Below are 25,347 nucleotides of genomic sequence, written 5' to 3' on the forward strand. Positions count from 1 at the left end.
TCCCCACCCGCTGGGTCTAATGTATGCTCCATTCCATGGATCTCTATGGACAGAGAAGAGAGAGCCACAGCCAGCCACCATACATTCATCAGAGGCCTTCCACTCTCTTCACTGCCAATAAGCCCAACTGAGTGTATGTGTGTGACTCATCGCCTGATGATTTAACTCTGTGATGCCCGTGTGTGCAGAAAGACTGCAAAGAAACCATTTTAACATTGCATACCTATGTTCATTCTCCTTTCTTATTAATCAATACACCTCATAAGACAGAAAGACTTTGAAAAAATCTGATTTATATTTAATCACCAACCACAGAGATGATTCTAAAACATTGCAAGTTGCCATTTCTCTATGCAGGGCTGTTACATTCAAGAATACAAAGTGATAAGTGATTTAACTAATACAGTGATACTTAAAGGAGTTTTGTGAACAACAGACAGCTATAGCCACCTACCATTTTTGGTAGCCATGACTTTTGATGCATATACACCTTCTGCTAAAATGCCATATTTATTTTATCTACTGTAAAATTATAATGAATTTATATGGGATTTCCTTCAAACAGTGTTTTTGGAATCATTGTGTTCTTGTCTTTAATTTTAATTCATTTCATTTTCATTTAATTTGTCAATGAACATTTTTTCTTGACAGTAATGGATGATGTCATTTTACGGTTCCATTGCACTTAGTGTATCATTTTTTATTTATTTGTTTGTTTATTTATTTATTTATTTTTGACAGAAGCTATAGTTATCAATGGTATGTATGTATATATATATATATATATATATATATATATATATATATATATATATATATATATATATTGTTTTTAAAAAAAATTTGTTTATTATTATTATTATTATTAGGGTGTTTCAAATGTCAGTTCAAGCATAAAAATGTTGGTATAACTGGCTGTTGTTCACAAAAATAGACCACACATACACATACCTTACTGTAAAAGCATAATTAATATGCAATCTTTTTTAAAGGATATACATATAATATACATAAGGGGTATATGCGTCAAAACTCAGTTCTGGCAAAACAAAACTGAAATGCAGGCATAGCTGTCTGTTATTTATAAAAATAGAACACTATCTTCTTCATTAATAAAAAGCACAGACCAAGCCGTTCATGTTTCTCATCACAAATGAACGGCGTGAATCGTTAATTTCAGTACGTATGCATCCACAGCCTCGGCAGTGCGTGTGCATCGGTGACGCACTGGTCAGGTGGCGCCATATATAGCGCGGGGAGCTGTCCTGGTGCTGAAACACAAGCGAATTACATTGAAACGCACAGAGGACATGCTGTTCACGCTTATTCACATTCTCTGAACTCTACACAAAGGTACGACGGCTGATTTTCACTTTTAATACTCATAAAAGCTTGTTGTGTGAACATAATTAACATTTGATTTAGTCTGCTTTGTGACGGTTAAAGAGGTGTGGAGTTTTTTGGTTTTTTTTCTCTCTCTCGCGCTTTTCTCCTGCATGCCTTTATTAGTTCCTTTCATTCATCATCAGTGTTTCTCATCTCTGGATTATCTGCTCGGTTTCTTTGTGAGACGATCAGTAAAATGCACTCATGCTAGACTTATTTTAAATCGAGATATGCTTTTACAAACATATATGCTTGAAAAATACCAAACAGATTTGTTCTTAAGAGATCGGAAGCCACAAAGGTTACCTTGACAACAGGCGGTGACTCATCCGGTGCTGTTGTCGTTTAAAAACATGTTGTGATCTGACTAACATCATTGCTGCTCTGAGCATCTCTTAAGCTCTGTTCACTCTTAGAACTGCCTACATAAGTAGTTTTAACTTTAAAATAATTACATTTTCAGATGCAATCAAGATTGTGGTTAAATTGCATGCACTCAGTCTTGAAAAGCACCATTCCACATTTATATATATATATATATATATATATATATATATAAAAGAGAATGAGTTAAAATGTCAGGGGTTAACTAGTTTCTCTGTTTGTTTATCCCTAGGCAGTAACATGTTGTCAATACCGAAACTGTCTGCTGGAGGGGTGGCTGTCCTTTTTGCTTCCCTCCTCCAAACTCTAACCGTGGAGGGTGCATCCGTGCGCCACCATCGTCTGCGAGGCAGTGACCAGGGTGGTTTTCTCTCTCCCAGCACCGATATGATCAAAGCCCTGGAGTATATCGAAAGCTTGAAGCAGAGAGCTGATGGATCAGAGAGCCCTACCGGGGACTATGACGAGGTGGACAAATTCCGCTTTCTAGTGCAGCTCGCCTCCCTACAGGATGAGAACGCCCCCCAACACGAGGACATGGCACGTTGGCCTGACAACAAAAGGGTGCCACAGTGGGTGCAATCTTTGCTTCGGATGCTCGAGCAGGCTGGTGAGAGCCCAGCAAGCCAGCCTAGCAATGAGCGGCGACTCACTCACAAGAGCAGGCGCCCGGTGGGGGATGCAGAGAGCCCTGTTGGAGACTACGGTGGCTTTGTGAAGCCCCACAAGAAGTATCCGTTGATGTTTGAGGATGATGAGAATGGCAGAGACAACAAGCGAGCAACGGAGGATTTGGATGAGCAGTACACCCCTCAGAGCCTCGCCAATATGCGCTCCATATTCGAAGAGCTTGGTAAACTGTCAGCCGCACAGAACAAGCGAGAAAAACAGGATGATGAAGATGGTGAGGATGATGACGATCTGTACAGGGTCAGAAATCTGGCGTACGAGGACGTGACTGGAGGGGAGGATTGGGTGCCGCTAGAGGAGCAGATGGAGACGGAGGAAGTCGTTAAAGGTAGCCATGAAGAATATGAACGAGGACTAGCAGATAACAGCGAACCAGGCGAGATCATAGAGAGGCGAGCTGGCCAAGCCGATGAAGATGAGGAGAATCCAGAAGATGACACAAAACTCGTGGATTACTACCTGTTGAAGGTCTTGGAGATGTCTGACCAAGCCCAAAAACGAGACCTGATGGAAGGAAGGAGGCGTCTTCAACCCCGACCCTCTCTAATCGACCCTAGGGCTATCAAACAACTGCTCTCGGCTATTTCAGTGAAGCTCCAGGTACCTCCTGAAGACCTGGTTGGAATGCTGTTCATGGAGGAAACCAGAAAACAACAGCGCCTTCCTGAGATCCCGCTGGCTAGGAAGCCCAGCCAACCTCAGTATAAGAGCCGGGTCATCAAGTATTACAACGGCCGTCAGCCAGAAGTAACAGTAAGCGACATCCCCCATGACGTCAAGACCGAAGATATATTAAAAGTCCTTGGGTTGGGGAATCTGGCCAACAAAAATGCTAAATTATCTCTCCTAAAGCAAAGACCATACAAAACAGCCATGGCAAATTACTTCAACCCAAGCGGAAGACGGGGAAGCACATTTTTGTCCGAGTTAAACAAAGCTCCAAGCAAAAGAAAAGATGACTATGATGATGACGCAGTAGACGAGGATGAAGAGTCGACCTTCCTTGCAGCCAAACTCCTGACCGAGTACCCCGACACCAGTTCCAGCAATCGCAAACGAGCCATCGATTCCACCGATGGACAGCTGCCTTATGAGTTATACGAGGAGGCCATGAAAGATTTCTTTGATCAGGTTGATAATGGGAAAAGCATGCCTGCCAAAAGAGACACCCAGGGGAAAGAGGAGCCAGAGGCCCCCCAAAAGCCGCCCACTCAAGAGCCTGTAGACCAAACCCCTGCTGTGTCCAAAACAGAAGATGCAAAAGAGTACTATGGGAAAATGGTTGCAGGAATGTGAATGGTTATTTTTTCTCCCTCACTCGTATCCCAACAAGTCCCGCTCCCTTGGCTATTTGAACAACTTCTGAACAGTCCAAATCGCAAACTGCTTATAAGAAGCCCCTACTAGCCAATCCTGCTGCAAAAGGGACTTGTTGGAATACGGTTGGAGACAAAAAAAATAATGCTTAGTCGTTGGACATGCCTATATCTCCTCAAAAGTAACCAATGTTTAAAGTGCTTTAGTTTTCTTGGAATTCTATATGATGTAAATATATATGGTATATCATTGTGGGGAGTTTTAAGTGTATTATATCTGTTATTTATGAATTGGTGGTCCTCAAAATGTTTTCTTGTTCCTTTTTCATTGGTATCAAGAGAATGTTCCCGTGTAGTCGTACGACTCCGCTTGCTGCAATCTTTAAAGGCTATTTCATTATTAAACCAATAAAGATGGATGTGATTCTCATTTATAAATCATTTTGTACGTGTTCTAAAGTGTGAGAAGAGAAACACGAATAAAGCATTACCGTATTATTTTTTCTCTCGCTGTATTGTGCTGCCTTATTATACAGAGCTATGCATAATTCAATACAAGTGTGCACTAGCCAAATTACAACTTACAAACTTAAAGCTTATCTGTACTGAGATGAATCTTCTTATAGATCATATACATAGTAAATACTTTCTAAAATGATGTTTTAGAGTTGCCAGTGTGTAATGTATCCAGAATTTTTAAATAAAAGAAATGTATTTTTATTTTATCACATCATTTTATCAAAGAAACTTCAAGGGTGTCTTCTTTAAGATAAACAAGTACATTGACTTATAATAAGAGATATTAAAAGACAGTTAAAATGATAGTTCACACAAAAATAAAGGTTCTTTCATGGAACACAAAATAAGATTTTAGGCAGAATGAAAGCAGACTAACATCTCATGTTCCACAGAAGAAAACAAATGTCATACTGCTTTGGAACAACATGAGGGTGAGTGAAGGATGACAGACTTTTTCAGAAAATTTCAGTCTCTGGAAGGAAGAACAGCATTTCAGCACATTGGACAGCACCGGTCGCATCTCATTACAGAGGAAATTGAGACAAACACTCGACTAAGACTAAATCATATATATATATATATATATATATATATATATATATATATAAACTATTTTAATAAAGACAATATCAACAAAGCATGCTCACAAAGCATTGTTAATATTACTTAAAACAGATACATATTATTTTTATTCAGATCACTGTCTCCTGAGACATGCAACATGTTCAATAACATGAAAAGGCACTTTATAAAACCAAGATTCAAGGTTATTGTAAACATACAGTATAATCATTATATAAAATGATTTTGGTATAAAAAGTTTAAAAAGATAGTTCAACCAAAAATGAAAATTCTGTCACCATTTATTCACCCTAATGTGGTTTCAACCTATATGACTTTCTTTCCTCTGTGTAACAAAAGGAGATGTTCATTCACTTTCACTGCATTTTTATACAATAGAACAGAATGGTGACTGAGGCTGACATTCTTTCCAAATTTTCACTGTGTTTTTGGAGAAAAGAAAGTCATATGGGTTTGAAATGACATGAGGGTGATGTAAATGATTACAGAATTTTAATTTTTGGGTGATCTCTCTTTAAGTTTATCAGTCAAAACTATGTGCTTGCTTAAGTTATCATTATTGAAATTCAGCATTACATTTATTTCTATAAGTTGAAAAAACATTGTATTATTCCAAAATTCCTTTAGAACCCTGATTCAGTTATATTAAAATTGAGTGGAATGGAGAACTGTGTTTATACCACAAAACAACAACAACAACAACATCAAAAAGTTCTTATGTAGCCCTCATGGATAAAGTTTGAACAGTAACTTCTTGCATTAAAAAAAAAAAAAACATGTCCTGAATGAAGGGCACAACCTACACTGCGGAGGCAAAGCTCTTTTCCTGTTGACACCTCACATCACATCTGCTGCTTTTAGAAGGCTGGTTTGCTCATGTATTCTTCCATCGTCTAAAGAGAAGACAAGAGCACAAAGCTGATCAGCTCTTTATATAATAGGAAATTACATTTTCAGCTACCCTTGATGTTGGTTAACAGTAGTCACCTTGAAACTGTAGCTTGTCAAGCTAAAAGCTATTTATCATACAAAGCAGTTCAACTGCATTCAAGCCTAAAATGGTTGAACTTTAAAGCAGTTTAAAGGGATAGTTCAATAAAAAATGCTTTTTTTTTTAGAAGAATATCTCAGCTCTCTAGGTTCATACAAAATCAACAGGGTTCAAAAGTCAACAAACTTTGAAGCTCAAAAAAGAAGAACTCTTAGGAAAGAAGAGCACTTAGGACGTCTGTTTGAACGTGGAGATTTATAATACAAAAAAAAGGCCTTAAATATTGATTTATTTCTCACCCATACCTATCATATCACTTCCGAAGACAAGGATTTAACCACTGGAGTTGTATGGATTACTTTTATGCTGCCGTTTATATGCTTTTTGAGCTTCAAAGTTTTGGACCCTGTTGACCTGCATTGTATGGACCTACAGAGCTGAGATATTCTTCTTAAAATCTTTGTATGTGTTCAGCAGCAGAAAGGAAGTCAAACACATCTGGCATGGCATGAGGATAAGTAAATGATGAGAGAATTTTCATTTTTGGGTGAACTATTCCTTTAACTATCTTTTTGAAGTAATTAGTAACACTACAAGCCACTAATATAAATCAGAGAACTATATTAAAGCTATTTAAAGGGGAATAATGTATGTATTTAAATATATAACTATCAATATACAGTATTAGATTATTGCATACACATGTATGTACATACTGTTTATATACAATGACTACTTCATATATCTATTGATTTTAGTGTTTGAACAGATTGATTTACTCTAAAGACTACCAATAAACTGCTGTAATATATTACAATATTATTTTATATAAAGGCTACCAAATATACAGCTTTGGTGTCTGCATGGGGAATCAAATAAAGTAATGCATCATTTATTTATTTTTTGGGTCCGAATGATCGATTCATGGACTTTCCAATATTTCATCTTGGATAAAGAGTGAACATTTTCAGTGAGTATGTTTAATTACCTCAGGTTATGCTGTGAACCATGTGAATGAAACCATGTGTTTACAGCTAGACCACAACTTAGACCACAAAAAATAGACTGTTACTGGAAAAGCAACACTGCTTTGAAAAAAGCTAAACCACTGTTGTGCTATGGAAAAACTTTCTTTTGTGCTCTTTCTTTCAAATATACTTTAGTAAGGAGCAGTGACAAATGTATGGACTATGACCTGCTGCTTATTAGAATGAAATGACAGTGAGCCATACAAATGATTCAATGAGCTATACAGGTGTTAATGTGGTCTCATTTATATGAGGCATGCTAGGAAAGCTGCCATTTAGCTGTACTACTCTGTAAAACCACTCTCTCACACTGGCCATCACTTTAAATCAATAATGTTTTGCAGTATAAAGGTGACGGCCAAAGTGGTGCTCTGTAACTGAGCACAGGGGCTTAGAACAGCTGGAAGCTCTTCACCCAAGTACAACGTTCTGAAATGTTCGGCTCAGAAATAACGATTGAGATGGATCTTGTGTTCTGAAGTCATAGAAATGAATTAAAGGTGGAGTGTGTAATTTTAATCCAATACACTTTTTGTCAAATTCCATGAATATCTCTTAATGGTCCGCTAGCTGTCCGTTCTGTGTGCGCTGTAAAAAAAAAAAATCTGGTGTTTGTACACAGCCCTGGCTCTGTAAATGGGAAAATACACAAAGTGGATCAGACGATCCACACAACACTGTTGTGATCACACAGCATTGGCAATGGGCATGCATGAATTTGAGGGGCGAAGCTTCTGAAGGAGCACTGAAGGGAGGGGTGTGTTTATTTGGCTGTTGAGTTCAAATATCAACAGTCTTTCTTAGGAATCACTTACTCCACCTTTAACATGAAAACCAGTTGAACTGTTACACTGGCAATGTTATTGGACAAGCTGATGCATCTGCAACGCTTTGTCCAATGTGTTTATTTCAAATCAAATCAAATCACTTTATTATCACTCAACCATATACAAGTGCAACAGCTGGTGAAAGTCTTGGGTGCAGTTCCGAGCAGCATAGCAGTCATGACCGTGATGAGATGTATACCAATTTACAATAAACATCAGATTTACAAAAAACAATTTACATATCTAATATACACAATTACACAACACAATAATAATATACAATGTACAGTATACAATACACGCAATATAGAATACACACAATATAGTATACACAGTATACAATAAAAATAATATATATATAAATGTGCAGTAAGGTTGTATAGTGTTGTATTGACATTCAGGCTGTCAGTTGATAGTCAGTTGCCAGTGTGTTGTTAAGAGAAATATAATTATGACAGTCCAGTGTGAGATTAATAAAGTGCAGTGCTGATATATGTTGATCATGAGCGATCAAGAGTTCAAAAGTCTGATGGTAGCAGTGAGAGCAGCCCATGGCTCGGGTGGCTGGAGTCTCTGATGATCCTCCGAGCTTTTTTCACACACCGCCTGGTATATATGTCCTGGAGGGAGGGAAGCTCACCTCCGATGATGTGTCTGGCAGTTCGCACCAACCTTTTCAGGGCTTTGCGGTTGAGGGCGGTGCTATTGCCGTACCAGGCGGAGATGCAGCCAGTCAGTTTGCGCTCTACAGTGCAGGTGTAGAACCGTGTGAGGATGTGGTGGTTCATTCCAAACTTCCTCAGCCGTCTCAGGAAGAGCTCCTTGGTCTTACTGACGCTGAGGGAGAGGTTGTGCTCTTGGCACCAGCGTGTCAGAGTGTGCACCTCCTCTCTGAAGGCTGTTTCATCATTGTCAGTGATCAGATCTACCACCGTCGTATCATCAGCGAACTTGATGATGGCATTGGAGCTATGTGTTGCCACACAGTCATGTGTGTACAGGGAATACAGGAGTGGGCTGAGAACACAACCCTGTGGGGCTCCAGTGTTGAGGGTCAGTGGTGAGGAGATGTTACCGCCAATTCTGACCACCTGGTGTCTGCTTGACATAAAGTCCAGGATCCAGCTGCACAGCGAGCTGTTTAAGCCCAGAGCCCGGAGTTTTGCATCAAGCTTGTAGGGCACTATGGTGTTGAATGCTGAGCTGTAGTCTACAAACAGCATTCTCACATAAGTGTTCCTTTTTTCCAGGTGGGAAAGAGCAGTGTGTATTGTGACTGCAATTGCATCATCAGTGGAGCGGTTGCTTCTGTAAGCAAACTGTAGTGGGTCCAGTGAGGCCGGCAGCACAGAGCAGATGTGGTCTCTGATAAGCTTTTCAAAGCACTTGCTGATGATGGGAGTATTTTATAGTGGTCTTGTTATTACGACGTTAGAAGTTTATCATCTTTTATTTAGAATGGCCTATTTGTTCATAGGGAATCAGAGAGTGCAAAAAGGCATGATGAGTCTAAGGGTTGATGGCAAATGTTTTTTTAAAACATACTTTATTTTTGTAATTCTGTTTGGTGCCACTAGTAGCGCAGAAATTACACACTCCACCTTTAATGCTTTTAAAACATCAAAATAGCTGCCATTTTGAGGTCACTTGAACACATTTGTAGATCCCACTTCCATTCTATTACAATTTTTATTTCTGATTCATTTTGATTGAGTATAGTTTGACCTTTTCAAAATCAGCTGTAAATCAGCTTCCTTCACCAGCCTTTAATGCTTCATAACGCTGCTTGATCATGGCATGGATTCTGAGGTTTCTTGCTAACCACATATTCCAGCAAATTCATTATAGCTTTTCCAACATAGCATTAATAATGCATGCATGTACTATATGTACAGTATGTACTCTATGCATCCATCCATGGCTCTGAAAACGCTGTCTAGATAAGAATCTGTCTATTTAGACAGCATACAAACCAAAACAGAACTTCACAATTAACTGATTTGAGGCTCACATTATGGCCCATATGAGTTATCTTATGAGGCAGTACTGTATTTGTTACAATGTTACAAGATACATATCTACAGTTTCTAAAAATGCTGTTTAAGTATGTTTGTCTAAAAATGGAGCATCAGAGTAAAATGAGTGAATGACCTCTTGCAGCATATCTGATGCCTCTATAGACTTTACAATAGACTGTTTGGACGTCTCCTGGATCTCTCCACCCATCAGAAACTCATCCAGAATGAAATACGCCTTCTCAAAGTTAAAGATGATGTCTAGCTCACACACCTATAAAGGCAGAAATTGAAAAAAAAAATAAATAATAATAATAATAAGTACTGGCAAACAAAACAATCACTAAGCAAAAATTTCATTTGCTTCAGAAAGGTCTGTTTGTTTTATATTGTTTAATGCCATATCAGCACTATTGACATGCCATTTTCATAGGCAAGAAACAAGTGAAATCGATAAATAAATAATGCAAATAAATGAGAATAAATAAACAAACCAAATAAACAAGCTTCATACAGAAAAATTTAAATCTATACGATTTCTCAACAGGGACTGAAAACATTCAAAGGAGCAAATATGGAAACCGAAAATGAATTTATGCAGAATTTAACTGAAAATGGGAACAAAGTCACTTTCAATTGTTCCTGGAATGAAAACGTAATATTTAAATGTTGGTAACCGGTTAATTTCGTTCCGATAATTTTTTTCATGAAACTGAAGTCTAAATGGTTTATTACAGTTCATTTTCTGAAATAAACCACTTCCTGTTGCCCAAAAAATGAGGCTTCTTTCTTTATAGTTGAACATGATAATCATGTGCTTTGATTCTAAAGATAACTGCTGCATTTCTTTACCTAATTGCACATTGTAGATGTAGCCTTCTGTGAAATGCTGAAGACTTTTTAGACAACTATATATAATTACTACACATACATGCATGGTTAATCCAGATACAAGGAACAATATGGAGGTAAAAAGTACATTTATCAGTTTGCATTATTGTTAGATATTACACATTGATGCTGCCAGGTTCTGACGAGAAGCAGATCTGTAATTAGACAAATAATACAAATTAAATAATTATTAAGTTTAAAATAAAATAATTCGGCCAGCATAAGATGACGTTTAGTCCAAACACACCCAAGCAGGGGGAATTTTTTTGTGGGGATATATTTAATATTAAGAATACATTTATTGAAAATATGTATTTTAAATAGGCTACTGTATACTTTGCTTGTTATGATTTCTATGCTGATAATTCCCCCAAATGGGGGAGGAAAAACAAATTATCACTTTATGTGGTTGAGGCAAGTCCCTTAATTTGAGTGTTTTTTCCAGACCAGGGGCCTTGTGTATAAATGCTGCGTACACTCAAAAATGTTCATACGCTGTTTCTCAGCTCACGATAAACTTTACATGAAAATGTGCACACTGACACGCAAGATCTACCCCTTGCATACGCACTCTTGTCCTGCTGTGTGTGAATTGGTGACTCCAGCTGGACAAATAATGAACTGAACAGACTGATTATAAACTCTTATTTTCATTTAATTCACATTTAGAATAAAAAAAGTATGTAGTTAAGCACTTGAATCAGAAGTAATCATTATCAAGCCAATAGTAAGCTATATTAATTTTATGTAACTTATTGAAAAGGCATTCAAATATAAGCTGTAAAAAGGAAATATTGGTTTTGGATGCGCTGCGTTTGGAGAACTTTCCCGTGTCATCATAGAGAAGGAACATACAGTAACTTAAAATGACAGTGAAGATTTCTTAGTTTGTGATATTTTCTGTTCCCAAAGGCTATTACAGAAATCGTGTAGGGATTATCTGTGATGTGCATTTGACTCTGACTGACGTGAAATGGCTTGGTGAAACAGAGAGTATAAGACTGCTGGCCACACTGTTAAATGCAGTATTCACATGTCTGGATGGTGAAATGCATTTGGTAATTGTATGCAGATGAGGATATGCATAGTAAAAACAGGCGTTGAACACTCCATATATGGTTATTTTGGGGAGGAAACAGGATGGGGAATGAATCATGTACACGCATGCACAATCTTCCACTAGCTGGATTTATTAAGGGAACAATGCGCAGGTTCTGGCATACGTATTGTTTTATAAATCTGACTTTTGTGCTTACGCACACTTTTAGGAAGAAATCTAAAAAGAGTTTTATACATGAGGCCCCTGGTCCCTTTTTTTCTTAAGAGATCTGGTAACACTGCAGCTGGTATATCACCCACTCTTAGCAAATATTACTGTCCTTAAAAAAAAGAATGTTATTTACCATTCTTTAATTTCACTCTAACCAGTTCCAAATTGGAAAGGAGGCAGCGGAACGCTGGAACCGGAACAAAAAAAAAACAAAACAAAAAATGCTGTTTTTCCTCAGAACGAACTGAAATGAAAAACAGTTAGTTTCTAGTCCCTGTTTTTCAAATGTACTCGTGAGAAAAATTCTGAAAGTCTTCCGGATGACACCTTGCTAAACAACACATCCTCCAAAGTTCAGAAAAAGTCTTTGCAAACACCCCATTATTTATAAAAATATACAAATTCTATGGAAAATGTCAACTGTTGTATACGTAAAAGATATTTCTGAAAGATACTGAGAGTGTACTTACATTGCCAAAGTATTTGTCGAGTAGCTCCACATAGCGGTGCAGAATCTCTAAAGCAAGAAGTTCATTATCCTGGTTCTCCAAACCACAACAGAAATAGAGACTGGCATACCTACAAACACAAACGCAAAACACAAATTTGAAATAAACACATTTATACAGCATGTTTTTATATTTATACAAACAGAAAATCAGTTATGCCCAATCATGATGTAAGCCATCATCTATAAATTGATTAGACATAATATATACAGCAGAAGTTACATTTAGAGTTAATTTGCAAATAATACAATAATATCCTGTATATAACCGTCATCTACAGTCCATGTTACACAACTGTTGGCATAGCAAAACTCCAGATTTGTAAAGGCCACAACGGGAAAACAACAGGATAGAACAGAGAGACAGGTGAAGAGAGGTGTCAAATACAGATCTGAACCTGAAGACTAAGTAACAGGCTCGCAAAGGCACATGGGCAAAGTGTCACTCACAAAAATACCGTACCGTTTCGGTGCCTTACAAGAAAGATTTTATATAGCATATGGTTTGACAAAGAAAACAGTCAAGCAATGAAACATAAAACATTTAGATGCAGAGCTAAAATAATGCCATATACTCTTAACCAATGAAGGTTCTTTAAAGGTTATTTGCAGCATCTTCGATGAAGCAAAGAACACTCTTCATATCAATACAGTATGTTGTTGTATAAGATTCTTGATAAAAAGGGATGCGTTCCATTTAGAAGTGATCATCCCTATGACCTATTCACTTCAAAGTCTTTAAACTCCACTTTGAGAGCTTCAGATGGCTCAAAAATAAAATTTTAAGTCATTTATAATGGTTTGTTTATTACCGTTTGTTTACTGTACTCTGTTTGAAGTGCCCTGCAAAGGCATAATTTATGCCGTTTGGAACACAGTGATGGTCCTTTGGATATTGTAAAATGTTCTCTGTGTTACATAATAGGTTCTTCAGATCAGCATATTGGTTTCTGGGTTATTTACAGTATATAGATGTTTTTCTAAAGAGGTATAGGATAAAACTTTTCTTTGTGGAAGGTTCTCCCATGATATCATGCTGTAAAAACCAATTTTTGGATGTTCCTAATCTTATTGAGCAAGATTCATCTGTGCATGCTTTTCCAAATAAATAAAAATATTTGTTAATATTTGTATTATTTTTTAACCCCTCCCCTCCAACCATCTGAATGATTCTTACATGGAACGCCCGCTTTTAATGATCCAATCAGTTCCAGATGAATAAAGTCCTGCCCCATTGTAACAAGGTTCAAATGGGAAAGGAGGAGGTAGGAACCAGCTGAACAGTCTAAATTATATTTAATTTAAACAAAAAGACACACAACACAAACACATACATGGCAGCTGCATGTGGCTCTCTCTCTCTCGAACTGCCGCATTACGCTGCATTTATCCCTCTCCTCAGCTGATTAGCCCGATTGGGGGCTAACCCCCGGCATGACGTACATCCCCCCCGGGGGGTGGTGCCCTTCTTGCCCCGCCTGCCGACAGGCTTTTCCCTCCTCTCTAGCGCTGGGGAGGGGGACGAGGGGAGGGAAAAACAAAACAAAACAAAAAAAGAAAGAGTAGAGGGAAAGGGCAAGGCAGAGTGATAGTGAGAGAGAGAAAAAAAAACTTGCTCGCAGACACTCCGTCGCCTGGTCCTCGATCACTCCTCCACCCTCTGGCGGATGACAGCCGCTGCTCCCCGGGTGGACCGGAGCCAGTCCTCCAACCCCTGGCGGATAAAACGCCCCTCCGTGTTTTGACGGCCGTTAGGGAACTCCTCCGCCCATGGCAGCGGCTCCACCACTCCAGGCGGCCGACAGCGAGCCCCTCCTCCCCTCGTGGGCGGTGGCCATTCCTCCACGTCCAGGCAGCCGGCAGCAACTCCTCTGTCCCCCAGCGGATGGCCGCAGCTGCTCCTTTGGGTGGATGGCAGTGGCGAAGTCTCCACGACAGCGCATACCTCCTCCTTCCTGGGTTTCGGCACCAATGTAACAAGGTTCAAATGGGACAGGAGGAGGTGGGAACCAGCTGAACAGTCAAAATAATATTTAATTTAAACAAAAAGACACACAAACACACACAGCAGCTGCATGTGGCTCTCTCTCTCCCAAAATGCAGCGTTCCGCTGCACTTATCCCTCTCCTCGGCTGATTAGCCCGATTGGGGGCCGGGTCGTGCATAGTCAGGGCCCGGCCCCGCCCTCCTCTTCATCATCACACCCATATTTTCTTTTCATATCCTGTTTCACTTGGAAAGTCACATTATGCAAGTATGAAGACTTAAAAAGAGTGTATAATATTATACTGCACTTCTACTCTCCAGTGAGTATATGGATTTATTTTAGACCCTATAGAGCTGTTCAGCTTGTAGTCCAAAAACCCAGAGGAGAATTTGCCATGGGTTCCCTCAGGATTTTCCTATGGGTTTTTATAATGGGGTTTTTGAATTTGAGTAAAATAAGGTCTGTGGTAAACATTACTTGACGAAATGCAAGTCGCCTGTCACTGTATGACCGCGCCGCCATGTTTGTGACCAAAATTCCATATTTCTTCATTGTGCTGCGCAGTGGGATGCGGCAACAGTTGGTGAAATTTTTATTTCTATTTATAAATCTTGAAAAGGTGATACTGCTGTTTAATTACCAGAGCCGAAATGTAATTTTTCTTTCAATAAAGTTTGATCTTTTAAGTGACTTAAGTGACTCTACATTTCCCCAAAACAAGCAGCGATGAAAGGGAGAGCACGGATAAAAACACTTGTGGGTCTTTGCTCATTTATTCAGACATGTCAGTTATCTGTGTCAATTATAGTTATAACATCATCGAATCGGATAAAATTATACTGGAAATGCACATAGGACAATGTTATTCATAACACAGTCGGTATAAAGGTATGCGATAATTGTAACACGCTGTAATAAATAAAAAAGCACTATAATGTGAATATATAGTATATATTTGAAGTAAAGTGTATATACTAATATTAGTCAAACACCACACCATAAGATCATGAAGCACAGGCTTTATTTACACCACCAGACTACAATGTAAACATATTAGTCTTATTCACTATTATGCCTCGGTTGCTTTCTGTGTGTTCTTCATGAGTTAAAAGCAGCTCTTACATCACAGATGTTTGGTAATATAGTGACCAAATCAGAGCAGAAAACAAAACAAACATTTATAACTTCTGGATGAGAGATGTTTAAGGTGATGTACCGGTAGGTGTGTGTACTCGCCGGTCACAGAACAGACTCACCTCCGTACAGAGGTAAATTGTGGATATAATATATTTAAATATCCACAAAAGTCAAATCTGGCAAAAATTTGTGCTGACATCAGACATGTATACACCTTTCCTTTGACTTTGCATGGATCAAAAGCATTTTTTGAGGTTTTTCTTGATATCGTTTTACGTGTGTTTTTCCATTCACCACCATTGTTCCTCCCATGGATGGTAATAAATATGGCGGCTGCGGGGAAAAAGGGACGTCACTGAAACTTCTAGGGTAATAGGGGGCCATTGTGTAGGAAACTGACACAAGTTTTTGATGGAAAACAAGGAGTACACAGATGACATCTGTAATAGCAGAAGAACTGGACTGAACTGGTTTAGAAGCAAATAGCATGGACTAGGGCAACAAACTCTATTAGGACTTGAAACCCTTTGTATGTGGTATTTTTAATTAGCCCACATAAGATCACATTGACTGCTGACTAAAGTTTTCTGCTCACACCTTGTGCAGAGATGACTAATGACCAAATCTCAAAGCCTTCCAGCTGCGTTTTTTAATAATGCTGAATCGAATGCTCTTGGTTTGTTAGAATCCAACAATATAAAAATAAAAAATAAATTACAATTTAGTAAAGAGTACATATGCAGCCCTGTTTTCTTCATGAGACAGTGGTGAAATTTATTTGTCTTACCATTAGAAACCTTAGAGGAAAATTCCAGGTTCAATACAAGTTAAGCTCAATCGACAGCATTTGTGGCATAATGTTGATTACCACAAAAAAATAACTGACTCGTTTGTACTTTTCTTTAAAAAAGCAAAAATTGAGATTACAGTGAGGCACTTACAATGGAAGTGAATTGGGCTAATTTTTGGACGGTTTAAAGGCCAAAATATGAAGCTTCTAATTTTAGAAAAGCACTTACATTTATGCTTCTGTTAAAACGCATGTAATATTTGAGCTGTAAAGTCGGTTAAATAGTAATTTTTACAGTCATTTTAGGGTTTGTTGACATTACATCGTCATGCAACAAAGTTGTAAAATTGGCTATCCACCTTTTTCCTACGTCCCATGATGCTTAGCGCGAAATGTGGGCGTTACTTCCGTTATCAAGTAAACACAGTTGTGGTTGTGGTGTACATCCATTCATTCTTTCATTAAGGTGTTTGGATTTTGAGGAGAGCATGTATGATTTCTTGAGGACATACATCATTCACTATATCAGTGTGTTACTGAACAATAATGAACTGCAAAAAAGTTACAAAGACAAAGAAAGTGCAAACAAAACCGGCACGATGTTTCTCCCAGATGCAGTTGAGATTTAATCTAAGCACAAACGCAACATTTCGAGCAAAATTATTGGTTGTTTTAGTGGAGTACCTGGGTTAGTTCAGCTACAGATGTGTGTGCTTGTCATCTTGTCCCCCTGCATGTTCCAATCAGACAGAAACACTGTGGAAGGGCCGTTAAGTTCTCATCCTTGGGTATGTAATCGCTTTTTCAAGTTTTCCGATCAGACGGTTTTTAAATCCGCATGTAAATTTAAACATTTGTAAGCTGGGTGATTGACTGGTGAGAGGTGGTGCTTCGCTGCCATCCGGGACGCATCAGGACAGCATATTAAGCCTCAAATTAAATGTGGTTTTTGACTACCTCTGTATGTGTTTTTTGCGATCCAATCATAAAACATTTTACACCCCATTTACCATTATATTTAGCGCTGACCATTTGTCATCGGATCATCCAAAACGTGTCTTATTACCAGCTGTAAACAGGGTCTAAAATGACTGCAGCCAGAGCTAGGGAATGCTATAGTACGACTTCCGGCGGAAGTCCCACCGACATTCGTTTGCCCAGTAAGACCCCCAAGAAAAAGCTGAATAACTTAACACAGAAAAGGTTGGTAAGCAATTATATCACACTAAATCATGTTATCACGCATACTGTTTATGTCTTGTGGCTGTTCTTTTGAAATGGTGAGTATTTAAACGTTTACAGATTGGCCCCATTCACTTCCATTGTAAGTGCCTCACTGTAACCCAGATTTCTTTAAAGAAAAGGAGGGGCAGGGGGCCTGGGTAGCTCAGCGAGTAAAGATGCTGACTACCACCCCTGGAGCCGCGAGTTCGAATCCCAGGGCGTGCTGAGTGACTCCAGCCAAGTCTCCTAAGCAACCAAATTAGCCCGGTTGCTAGGGAGGGTAGAGTCACATGGGGTAACCTCCTCATGGTCGATATAATGTGGTTCGCTGAAGCCTCCACACGCGCCATGTCTCTGTGGAGGCAACCAAGATTCGTCCTCCGCCACCCGGATTGAGGCGAGTCACTACGCCACCATGAGGACTTAGAGCGCATTGGGAATTGGGCATTCCAAATTGGGGAGAAAAAAAAAAAAAATGAATAACAAAAACAAAATGAAAAGGAGCCAATCAAATTTTCTTTTTGTGGTAATCAATATTATGCCACAAATGCTGTCACTTGAGCTTAACTTGTATTGAACCCAGAATATTCCTTTAAGGGGAGTTTCATGCCCACCTCTTATAGACAATCTTCAAATCCCTCCAATGCAGAAAGTTACATGTGCGTGGTTTCCGTGCCAACACCATTGTGGTCATGTCCTTCACAATCTTCTTCCTCTCTCTCTCTGTGAGCGGCAGGAACCACTTCTGCAGACGTAACTTACCCTGACGACTGAACAGCAACAGGAAATGCATCTATCAGACAGAAACAGGATATGCATTTTAATTAGATGGTTAATGACAATGTTTTTCATCTGTTCTGTTTATCTTTTGGGGGTGGGGGTGGCTTATTTATTAATGATCCGCGGTCATAACACTGACATGCAGAACATCCCTGCAGACGCCACAGTGAAGGGGGCCAAAATAGAAATGAAAGAACATGAAATGACAGAGACAAATTGCATTTCAGATAAGGAACTGTGTGTAACCTTTCTACTCCCACAAATAACAAAAAATCAACATGAGATAAAGAGACGCTGTCAACCGCAAGACAGATCTGTACGTGAATCTTTTCCACCAAAGAACTAACCAGCTCAATTCAATGATACTGAAAATAGAACCACTAAAAACAAATTCTAATGAGCTTTGTTTTTCTCACACAGCTATACGTCACAGCTGCGCAGAGAACATGTGAAGCTTTCTTTGTGAGTCACAAAAACTCTCTATAAAAAACCTCTTTCGCAGATTATCAGGTCACTGGCCACACCAACTGTAAACAGAAATTATTGCACAGAAACGTTAGTCACAGATAAAAACATAAACTGGAAGGGGTGTTCACTTTAATGTTGAAATGGTTGAAACACTCCACCTCAAAAATGGGTAATGGCATGTAATAAAGCAAATCAATACAGAGACCTTCATAACAATTCAGCAAATAAGGAAATATTCGTTTTTGGATACAGTATCAGCCATGTAACAAACATCAGGTAACATGACAGAAGTATCAGAATGAGCTGACACTAGCTGATGTTTGGCATACTACTCAACCTATTTTTGCAGTACGAGTATGCATACTATGCACAGATAGTATGCAAATTATCTGTTTGCACAGAATACCGGATAACCTTATTTGCCAAAAAATACAGTATACGAACACAGCACAGAGATATCACTGAAATAAATCTCACCAGTCTCTGTGACAGCACTAGACTCTGTAAAGAGCAAACACAAAAAGAGACTGCAGGCCGCAGACACATTCTTTGATCAGCCAGTCAGAAAACTTTGATGTGCTTTCTGCCTGTCAATCATTTTGCATGTTCTCGTAGTATAGTAGTTTAGGCGGAATATTCAGGTATAATATCATATTCAGATTCATAACAGTTGTCAGCTAAGGGTGTTATTTTGCCACTGTTGTGTTTGACATCCTTTAAGAGATCTGCTGCTCTACTACGGTTCGGTGTTTTGGAAAGAGGGGGGCGTGTCTAATTTAACGGCTCAGTCTCATGGAAGTTCCAGAACGGTTCAAATCGCTTACAGCACCTTTACGATTAATGCTCTATTGAGTTTTAAATCAACAAAGCCTACCTCCCTACCCTAAACCTAACCGATAGCATCACAAAAGCAAATGCAAGATGAAAAATGCAATTGTTGAAGCAACCACGTCATTTTATGGTGTTTTATTACCACTGGTCCTTTGCATTGCAAGTGTAAAGCTCTATCAGTTGAGCTACTGTGCAATTTGAGAACACTCAAACAAGCTTGTAAATTTAGTTGGTTATGTAATGCAAATGTTAAAACACCTTACAAGTAGTTCACTATAGGAAAAGTGTTCAGATGTAATAAAACAGCTTTGTGGGAGGAACAGGGCGAAAAGTATAATCTGTGATTTTGTGAAGTTAGTGCTGTCAGTCGATTAAAAATTGTAATCGTGATTAATCGCATAATTTTTCATAGTTAATTGCGATTAATCAATTTAACTCTAAATATACTTCTTTTCAGGGCTGGTCAACCCATTAGGTGACAAAGGCGAGCGCCTATAGCGGCATTGCTTGGAGGGGCGCCGATCTACTGAGCCAATAAGTACGTGTTCAATCTGTGTCAAACAAAATGCGCCCTGTGTGTTCCAATGATGTGTTGTGGCGCCCCCCATGGAACAAATGGACCATGTACTAAATGCCTTACTACCATACTACTCTTACTGTTTCTGTTATACCTGTGTTTGGCCAAAAAACAGCGAGAGTAGTATGGATAGTATGCCATTGTGAACACGGCCACAAACTCACCAGGGCTTGTGAATCGAAGTGATAACCGATGCGTGAATTAATCAGTCTTTTGAGTCGGTTCTTCTCAATGAATTTGTCTAACGTGCGGGCTGAATCGTTTGAAGCTCTTTGTCACGCAGCAAAACAGTAACGGGATGCTTTAGAAGACAGAGAACAAAAACAACGCTGAATAAAGTGAATATTTACAATTCAATGAAGAAATAAAATGCATTAATTTTGACAGCTCTAGTAAAAGTGAATAAATCTTTGTTGTTGTAGCACCTATAGTGTTCATTTCATCAGGAAACTGCTGCAATATGTCCAATGAGCCACTTAAGAATCAGTTAGCAAAAATGTAGGTATAGTAATCTGATTCTATGAAACAAGGCTGCAAATATTCCACTACGACTTACACAGTACACATATTGCAGGTTCAATTCCCTTAGAGCAACGTGGAATGCGATGCTTTGATCAAGGGTTCAATGGTGACAGTTCATGGCTCGCTCCATTCAGGATTCGATCACCAAACTTCATGTAAGAAGAACCTTCGTTTCCTCAATCATTCGTTTTTACACGAGGATGAAATGATTAATGAGCATTAATGAGCCTGATGCTGCAAGCCACTCATTTTGCTCACAACCACACATGCATATATGCAAAAACACCAGGTGGGGAAATGAAAACATCAGCTGCTTCATTGTTACGACCAAAGCATGCTGGCGAACTCTTTATTTGCTTCCTCAGTAAACCCTGATGAGGGCCGAATGATGAAAACACAAAGGAAAAACAAGGAAACAGAAGTTAGCCTTGCGTATACTCGGCTATAGTGCTCCAAAGGAATATGAATTTCTGAAGCATTTCTTCAATGTGGCACACCCATTACATGAAAACAGGAAAACAAAAGAGAAAGGAAATGGTTTGCTATAGATCCACATATCGGGACTCAAAAATAAAGTTGGCCCAATGACCTGGGGCCAGTCTGAGATAATTTAAAGCCAGCTGACACAACAGTCACCTGCCTTATTGTGCCAGCACTGCTTTGTCACCATGTCTTACATTATGTTTAATGTTTCGCAAGCTTTACCGTTAGATATTCAGTAATGTACTGAACATTGTTGTTGCAAATTCTGCAGATTTAAATACGTAACCAGGTAATTCTATCTGGCTGATATCTGGCAGGTTTCGTCAAAATTGTGAGAATGACTTGTGATAGTGTCAAAAGCATCAGTTAGTATAGGATGACAATTATAAACAAGTCACATTATGCCACCGTTTCACCGCAAAAGTGTGTTTATTTTAATTTTATTTAAAGCTGATATGGACTTAAAAGTATAACTTCAAGCTATTATTACAAATTAAAACCCCAATAAATAATCTACTTACCCTCATATTTTTCCAAACACATTTGACTCTCTTCTGTGCAACACAAAAGGAGATATTAGGCAGAATGTTCACCTCAGTCACCATTCACTTTCATTGTATGGAAAAAAGATGCAATGAAAGTGAATGGTGACTAAGGCTAACATAATTCTACCCATCTCCTTTTAGGTTCCATGGAAGAAATAAATTCATGCATGTTTTGAATAAAATAAAAGTGAGTAAATGATGACTTATAGGTGAACTATCTCTTTAATAGTCATTCAAATAGTGTCACAATGCAAATATCTTATTAGTACTAAAAACGGTTTGATTTTCTTTCTTTCTGTTTTGACATGAAATCTGACCTGGACATTTGTCATGATATTCACATTTTAACATACACTTTCTTCTCTCTCCCACACATGGACACACAAATCTCCACAGAGGTTTTACTGGGGAAAGGTTAAAATGAAGCTTTGTTTCCTCTTGGGTCTGTTCCTGCTTTGATTTCAGTAGCTGTGCGTCCAGTTCTGTGCATCTCTGATTTCATTTTCCTTCTATTGTTATAGTCGACACAGCTGTGAGTAGCTACAGCACACAGGAGAACCACCTCACGTACACAAACGCCCACTTTACTGCTTTGGTTTAAATTAGATTATGTAGTGTGTTGTCATTCCTAAGAAATTAAAAAGGCCACTTCTGCATCACTTGTTAAATAAAATGTCACATAATGTAATGCAAGTCAGGCAATCGGTTATGTATGTATAACTAGTCTGGAGAGATTTTTCTTTCACCAAATTGTAACATAATAACTTTCATGCATCCTTCACAAAGACGAAACTGTCCGATTCCAGCCTTGCTGAAGCACCCCCAGATCATCACCGATCCTCCACCTGGTCATCTAATGGTTAGATGGAGACCTGGAGAGGCCTTCAAGCCACAGTGTTTCGCACCCACTGTGAAATTTGGTGGGGGATCGGTGATGATCTGGGGGTGCTTCAGCAAGGCTGGAATATGACAGATATGTCTTTGTGAACGACGCATGAATCAAGACACGTTCTAGGTTATCCTGGACAAAAACTTGCTTCCTTCTGCTCTGGCAATGTTCCTCAACTCTGAGGATTGGTTTTTCCAGCAGGACAATGCTCCATGCCACATAGCCAGCTCAATAAAGGTGTGGATGGACGACCATTGGATTAAGACCCTGTCATGTCCAGTCCAATCTCCAGACCTGAACCCCATTGAAAACCTCTGGAATGTGATCAAGAGGAAGATGGATGTCCATACGCCATCAAAGTCGAGCTGCTTGAATTTTTGCACCAGGAGTGGCATAAATCACCCAACAGCTATGTGAATGACTGGTAGAGAGCATGCCAAGATGCATGAAAGATGTTATTCCACCAAATACTGATTTCTGAACTCTTCCTAAGTTAAAACCTTAGTATTGTGTTGTTTAAGAATGAATATGAACTTGTTTTCTTCGCATCAGTCGAGGTATGATAACATGGCATCTTTTTTGTTATTTTGCCAGTTGTCATTTTCTGCAAATAAATGCTCTAAATGACAATATCTTTATTTGGAATTTGGGAGAAATGTTGTCAGTACTTTATAGAATAAAACAAAAATGTTCATTTTACTCAAACACATACCTATACATAGTAAATCCAGAGAAACTGATCATTTTGCAGTGGTCTCTTAATTTTTTCCAGAGCTGTGTGTATGTATATATATATATATATATATATATATATATATATATATATATATATATATTATATATAAAACTGTATTTTTGGTAAAGTATTGATAGTTATTCATTTCTCACTCAAACATTAACCAGAAAAGTGGTTTTACACAGGAATAGATCAAGCCTTGCTGGGGTTCAGTAGTCAAACTAAACACACAGTGGCCAAGTCCTATTTGATCACCAGATAAACAAGTTTACTCGGTCTTACATATCTCATCGCCTACAACAGGACTTTTGAGACAATACAAGTTGTGAAATCACAAAATAATTACTTTACACGTCGCAAAATGTAATAGTCTGACACCCCGATGTCAAAGCAAATGAGCTAACCGGTTTATCCAGGTAGATAAGATGACTTCACGGAAACGACACTTTTGAACTCCCCAGCGTTTATTCTACCTCCGAATCATTTGCTAAGACTTTGAATAAAACAAGAATATGTGATTTACAGACAATATAAATTACAATGTTTGCTGTAGTTAGTGTAAAACAAGAAAGTTTTAAAGTCCGCAGGAGCGCTCGCGCATACGGATCGACAGGTGTACACGCACAACTTGTTGGGTTAAATAACCACTGTGTCACCCAAAACATATGTAATCTAATGCGAGTTTTTAGGATAGGCTGAAGAAAATACGGTCAAACTTACCATCTTGAAACAGAGAAGTATGAAAGAAGGGTTGAAAGCCACACAATACCTCTTCACTTCCCGGCTGGTCAGTCAGGACAGCTGGATTTAGCGCTGCCCTTCCCAGACCCAGACTGCAGGGAATGGAAAGCCGCGCATGCGCAGATGCGCAGCTGAGCGTGGACAGAGACTGCTTAGCAGAGATGGGCCACTTCTATTAAAATGAATGGGAGAAATTGGAACGCTCAACCACGGAGCTCTGAGCGCCCAACGGTCAACGGATGTAGAAAGGAAGTCCCGCCTTACAGTTAACAGTGCCAATCACCTTTTAGATACAGACATCACCTGTCAATCAACTCTATAACGCGCATGCGCATTAGCTATAAAAGCCGGGAAAATTGCGTTTTTTAATGTAATATATGGTAAAGAATCACAATTTATGATACCAGTTTTGTCAAATTTTATGACAGATTAAAAGTGTATTTTATTTTATTGCTGATTTTAAATATGCTCTTTGATCGTAATCTTGACCAAACATTTTTGAGATTTAGGTCTTTCTCCATTCAGATAGGAGATGCACTGGCATGACTGGAAATAGCTTCGCGAGAGCGTTCCAAAGATGACTGACAGTGGACTGACTTGCTGAAAGACTTTGGCGTGGATCACCGTGTGCGCCTCCTCTATATGAGCTCTGATTGGTCGAAGCGCTGCACCTGTATTGAGAAGGGGCGGAGCAACGAAATTTACGTTACCAAAGTGCGTTTCGTAAATACTCCATAGATTTGACATTAATTACTATTTTGTTTGGAAAACCACTTCAAAAACCCAAATTAGATTAAATATTTCTAGTTCGACAGTTATGTTTGACATTAATTTTTAATAATAATATATTAATTTCCAAATGTTTTATTGATTTTATATATATATATATATATATATATATATATATATATATATATATATATATATATATATATATATATATGCCTACTTGGTGTATCATCACATTCGGCAGCTATTTTGAATTTATGCTGTTCTAAATAAATAAAAAACACAATGATACACGGGGGGATAGTCATGTGGAATTATGGTGGTTTGGATGTACATTATTTGTTGTATTCATTATTAATTATACCATGAATTGTTAGAAACTGGCTTCTAAATATGTCTGCTGTAGTGGACGTCATACAACAACAACTGATTAATTTATAAATCATTTATTAATAGATTATATACTTTTAAAAACGAATAGATTTCCAAGAAAAGAAAAAA

The 25,347-nt window shown here is 38.5% G+C and overlaps 2 protein-coding genes across 2 annotated transcripts; one reads left to right on the forward strand and one right to left on the reverse strand.

Annotated features, from left to right (window-relative positions):
* The first annotated feature begins 874 nt into the window (after positions 1-874).
* Positions 875-4,281, forward strand: LOC127442069 (secretogranin-2-like). The gene is made up of 2 exons (XM_051699785.1): positions 875-1,353; positions 2,003-4,281. Exon 2 carries the CDS (start codon positions 2,011-2,013, stop codon positions 3,754-3,756), a length of 1,746 nt encoding a protein of 581 aa, XP_051555745.1. The 5' UTR covers positions 875-1,353; positions 2,003-2,010; the 3' UTR covers positions 3,757-4,281.
* A 233-nt stretch (positions 4,282-4,514) lies between these two features.
* ap1s3b (adaptor related protein complex 1 subunit sigma 3b) lies at positions 4,515-24,252 on the reverse strand. Its single transcript, XM_051699851.1, has 5 exons — positions 24,097-24,252; positions 18,160-18,338; positions 12,370-12,478; positions 9,875-10,012; positions 4,515-5,770 (listed from the first exon to the last, which is right to left on the reverse strand). Exons 1-5 carry the CDS (start codon positions 24,097-24,099, stop codon positions 5,735-5,737), a joined length of 465 nt encoding a protein of 154 aa, XP_051555811.1. The 5' UTR covers positions 24,100-24,252; the 3' UTR covers positions 4,515-5,734.
* Positions 24,253-25,347: the final 1,095 nt, after the last annotated feature.

Source organism: Myxocyprinus asiaticus, chromosome 6, assembly GCF_019703515.2.
Source record: "Myxocyprinus asiaticus isolate MX2 ecotype Aquarium Trade chromosome 6, UBuf_Myxa_2, whole genome shotgun sequence".
Classification (NCBI taxonomy): domain Eukaryota; kingdom Metazoa; phylum Chordata; class Actinopteri; order Cypriniformes; family Catostomidae; genus Myxocyprinus; species Myxocyprinus asiaticus.